General features: G+C 48.4%; 1 protein-coding gene across 1 annotated transcript in view; it reads right to left on the minus strand.

Annotated features, from left to right (window-relative positions):
- Positions 1 to 5325, minus strand: part of LOC116678982 (myotubularin-related protein 5) — a 20132-nt gene extending 14807 nt beyond the window's left edge. The window contains exons 1-4 of the mRNA XM_032508719.1: positions 5289 to 5325; positions 2153 to 2258; positions 1020 to 1152; positions 771 to 879 (exon numbers count right to left, since the gene is read on the minus strand). Coding sequence (XP_032364610.1) covers positions 771 to 879; positions 1020 to 1039 — 129 coding nt within the window. The 5' untranslated portion in view covers positions 1040 to 1152; positions 2153 to 2258; positions 5289 to 5325. The remainder of the gene's footprint in view (positions 1 to 770; positions 880 to 1019; positions 1153 to 2152; positions 2259 to 5288) is intronic.
- Positions 5326 to 5361: the final 36 nt, after the last annotated feature.

Below are 5361 nucleotides of genomic sequence, written 5' to 3' on the forward strand. Positions count from 1 at the left end.
GGGACATTGTCTCCATTGTAGTCAAAACTCGTTTATTAAACCATGGAATAGTTATATAATATAATATGTATGTGGCTTTTAAGGACTGATTGATAGGACAGCTTGAAGACAGGAAAAGGGAAATGGGGGGGGGGGGACTCGAACCCAGGCCCCTGCCAAGGACTCAGCCCACAAGGGGTGCACACTCTACTGGGTGAGACAACTTCTGACAAATTAACGAGATTAAATCATTGTAGTTTTCCCCCGTGGTCGCCATGTTAGCTCAGTTATTACGCCGGTCGCTTCCTCTCGACCGAGCCAATCAAAGCGATTGGTTGTGGAGCATGAGGACCGGCTCCTTTCTGGCTCCAGACCGAGAGACGGTTCCTGGCCGGTCTAACCGAAGGTGGTCTACGCACCCCCGAACCACGTCGGCATCCGTTAACAGCTGTGTGTCAGCGCTTTCCGTGTCATGAGAATGACAAAAATCTGTTCCACATGTGCTCGGAAGTCGCATTTTCCGAGCTCGAGGTCGGAAACACGGGCCCCCCCCCCCTGACCTCGCAGGACCCTGAGTAGAAAATCCAACATGGCTGCCCCGTGCATCAACCTTTGGACCTTTGCTGAGAGGAGATATTAGTAACTGGACCTCTTTGAGTTTAACTTCACAATTTAAAATATATATATATATCTAGTGTGTAAAAGCAGAGCTTTGTCTTATCCCGATATCCAGTAGCCCCGTTACTCTGGTCTATGGTCTGGTCTGGTATGGTATGGGGACGAGAACCCACCAACTCTTGCGTCTCCGAGCGGAAGAACGAGTTGACCCCGATGATGAAGGGGGTGGGGGTGCTCAGGACCTCCAGCAGTTTCCCCGGCAGGATGGGGACGTAGGTGAAGCTGGAACGGGGACACAAGAAGAAGACATTTAGCACATCTGCAGTCCACTACACTGGGCTCTATCCATTGGATATCAGATCTCGCTGAATGAAAGATCTGAAGACCCAGCGTGGAGAGACCGAGGAGGGGGGGGTCCCCACCTGTACTTGAGGGGGAACATGATGGCCAGCAGTCCCCGGCAGGCGTCGGTCAGCCTCTGGTAGCTGCTGGACAGGAACAGGATCTTGTGCTCCGTCAGCGCGGCGCAGAACAGGTACAACACGTTGACGATCCCTGGGGGGGCGCAGAGAGAGAGCACAGACGGGGGTTAGGGTTAGGAAGTCCAGGACAGGAAACCTAATTCAGAATCATATGTTCTACTGGTTAGGGATGGCACAAGACCTGGTCCGGTACCCAGCCCTACTGGGGCATGAGATCCTTCCTTCTGACCCTAACCCTTATATACAGGGTCTTATTCTGATACCCAGCCCTACTGGGGGATCAGATCCTTCCTTCTGACCCTAACCCTTATATACAGGGTCTTATTCTGATACCCAGCCCTACTGGGGGATCAGATCCTTCCTTCTAGCCCTAACCCTTATATACAGGGTCTTATTCTGATACCCAGCCCTACTGGGGGATCAGATCCTTCCTTCTGACCCTAACCCTTATATACAGGGTCTTATTCTGATACCCAGCCCTACTGGGGGATCAGATCCTTCCTTCTGACCCTAACCCTTATATACAGGGTCTTATTCTGATACCCAGCCCTACTGAGGGATCAGATCCTTCCTTCTGACCCTAACCCCTATATACAGGGTCTTATTCTGATACCCAGCCCTACTGGGGGATCAGATCCTTCCTTCTGACCCTAACCCTTATATACAGGGTCTTATTCCGATACCCAGCCCTACTGGGGGATCAGATCCTTCCTTCTGACCCTAACCCTTATATACAGGGCCTTATTCCGATACCCAGCCCTACTGGGGGATCAGATCCTTCCTTCTGACCCTAACCCTTATATACAGGGTCTTATTCTGATACCCAGCCCTACTGGGGGATCAGATCCTTCCTTCTAGCCCTAACCCTTATATACAGGGTCTTATTCTGAAACCCAGCCCTACTGGGGGATCAGATCCTTCCGCCCCTTATGCACGGGGGGGCTTATATACGCCTACAAGTGGTCCAGTCTGCTGCTAATTGCTGTAGAAGAAGAACGCCGACCCCCCAACAAACTCTACTTGGAAATGGGACAGGTGGAGAAGGAAAACCCCGTGTTTTACATGAACCGTACCGAGCTGTCTGAAGAGCTGGGCCACGGTGCTGCCGCTGACAGGAAGCGCGTCGTCGATGGGGGTCTGGATCACCTGGCGGTCGCCAGCCCCTAACGTTATAGTCCTCTATGGATGGAGAGAGAAGGAGAGAGAGAGCGAGAAGGAGTGAAAATGGAGGTGTGGACAAACTGAGTGATTGGTCGTGGGTCAATCATCAGAAGAATCCCCAGAAGCTTAGCGGGGAAACATCCCAAATTAAAGACAAGCCATTCCAGCCAATGGGGTGGGGACGTGAATAGAGCTGACACGGTGTCGGGTCGTAGCGAGGTCCTCCAGGGCCACGGCAGTCTAAAGTGAGCACAGGTGGAACCAGGTGGATCCAGGTGGAACCAGGTGGAACCATTCAAACAGACTCCTGACTATACATCCTCTGACTCCAACTACCAGGCAAAATAAGTCATAATTTAAAGGTATAATGTCATATAAATTAGGTTAATTAGTTTAAAGAAGCCTCAAAAGCATTGAGAAAAATGCCCCCCAAAAAAAAACCGCTGGACATTTGGACCCGGAGGGACAACAAGTTCATGGTCGACAGGAAGACAACACAAGGGTTTAAAGCAGGGGTCTTCAACGTTTTCCAGGCCAAGGACCCCCAAACTGATGGCGAGATGGAGCGGGGACCCCCTAATTATACATATATTGTATAACATTGTGTTATATCAAACTGGTCCAAAAAAAAGTCTAATCAACCAAAACTTTCGCGACCCCCATGCAGTACCTCCGCGGACCCCCTGTTGAAGACCCCTGGTTTAAAGAGTCCACAGCAGCACAGATACGGTCTTATTACAGGGGGGACCTTCAGGGTCTCTGATGGCCATGTTGTCCATTACAGAAAAACCACATTAAAAAGTGGAACTCTACTTTGGCTCCTGAGCACCGCAGCACGGGATGAGTTACTAGGGGACAAAGTACACCTTGGGGACATGAAACGCGTGAGACTTGCTGGGGGGGGGGGGGGGGGGGGTGCAGCGTTGGTTCATGCTCTCTACAACAGCAGCATTAGCATTAGCATCAGTAGCCACAGGCGAGCTGGTAGCGATATTCAATGCCGTGACCCAACATCTGATCATCATGGTGCGTTCAATGCCCCGTCGAATCGGGAGATTTGATAATGAGGGCCCGACGTGCTAATGTTTTTGTTTACATCATTGTTGAGGACACTTCTGATATTGATGTAGCGTCTTCATCGCTCTTCCAAAGGACTTCTTCTCATAACACACTATACTCGTCTCCTAACGCACTATACTCGTCTCCTAACGCACTATACTCGTCTCCTAACACACTATACTCGTCTCCTAACACACTATACTCGTCTCCTAACACACTATACTCGTCTCCTAACACACTATACTCGTCTCCTAACACACTATACTCGTCTCCTAACACACTATACTCGTCTCCTAACACACTATACTCGTCTCCTAACACACTATACTCGTCTCCTAACACACTATACTCGTCTCCTAACACACTATACTCGTCTCCTAACACACTATACTCGTCTCCTAACACACTATACTCGTCTCCTAACAAACTATACTCGTCTCCTAACACACTATACTCGTCTCATAACACACTATACTCGTCTCATAACACACTATACTCGTCTCCTAACACACTATACTCGTCTCCTAACGCACTATACTCGTCTCCTAACGCACTATACTCTTCTCATAACGCACTATACTCGTCTCCTAACACACTATACTCGTCTCCTAACACACTATACTCGTCTCCTAACACACTATACTCGTCTCCTAACACACTATACTCGTCTCCTAACACACTATACTCGTCTCCTAACACACTATACTCGTCTCCTAACACACTATACTCGTCTCCTAACACACTATACTCGTCTCATAACACACTATACTCGTCTCATAACACACTATACTCGTCTCCTAACACACTATACTCGTCTCCTAACACACTATACTCGTCTCCTAACACACTATACTCGTCTCATAACACACTATACTGGTCTCCTAACACACTATACTCGTCTCCTAACGCACTATACTCGTCTCCTAACGCACTATACTCTTCTCATAACGCACTATACTCGTCTCCTAACACACTATACTCGTCTCCTAACACACTATACTCGTCTCCTAACACACTATACTCGTCTCATAACGCACTATACTCGTCTCCTAACGCACTATACTCGTCTCCTAACGCACTATACTCGTCTCCTAACGCACTATACTCGTCTCCTAACACACTATACTCGTCTCCTAACACACTATACTCGTCTCCTAACACACTATACTCGTCTCCTAACACACTATACTCGTCTCATAACACACTATACTCGTCTCCTAACACACTATACTCGTCTCCTAACGCACTATACTCGTCTCCTAACGCACTATACTCGTCTCCTAACGCACTATACTCGTCTCCTAACGCACTATACTCGTCTCCTAACGCACTATACTCGTCTCCTAACGCACTATACTCGTCTCCTAACGCACTATACTCGTCTCCTAACGCACTATACTCGTCTCCTAACGCACTATACTCGTCTCCTAACGCACTATACTCGTCTCGTAACACACTATACTCGTCTCGTAACACACTATATTTGTCTCGTAACACACTATACTCGTCTAAGACCGTGGATACAACACCCCTACTACTATTAAAATTAGCATTCGGTGGCTAACACCAACATGGGCTGTTGAGCTAACTTGGAGCTGGCAGTAGCCTATGCTGTGTGCATTTTTGCACACTTAAAATGTCCTCATAGCAACATACAACCGCATTATAATGTGTTATAAACCATTTAAAAAATGTGTATTTATGTTACTAGAGGGACATAAAGTTAGGAAAAACCGCTGCAGGTCCATGGGACACCCCCTACTTATACTTGTATTTATTGCAGCTGTGCACCGAATATGACATGAACGATCAGTTGTTGTTGGTCACATATTGAGTCTGCGTCAAAGCATTTTGATTGGCTGTCCTGCCACAGGAGGTGTGTGGTGTTGGTTAGAGAATAGAAACGGGTGGAGGACAGGAAGCTGAGGAAGCTCAGAGCTGATTGGTGGCGAGAGGAGAATTAAAAAAAAGGCAGGCAGGCCGGCGTACCGAACTCTCCTCTCTCTCCTCTCTCTCCTCCTGGCCCGGCTACACAAGCACCCAGCAGAGAGAGGGAGGGGGA

Source organism: Etheostoma spectabile, unplaced genomic scaffold, assembly GCF_008692095.1.
Source record: "Etheostoma spectabile isolate EspeVRDwgs_2016 unplaced genomic scaffold, UIUC_Espe_1.0 scaffold00009017, whole genome shotgun sequence".
NCBI classification, from domain to species: Eukaryota; Metazoa; Chordata; class Actinopteri; order Perciformes; family Percidae; genus Etheostoma; species Etheostoma spectabile.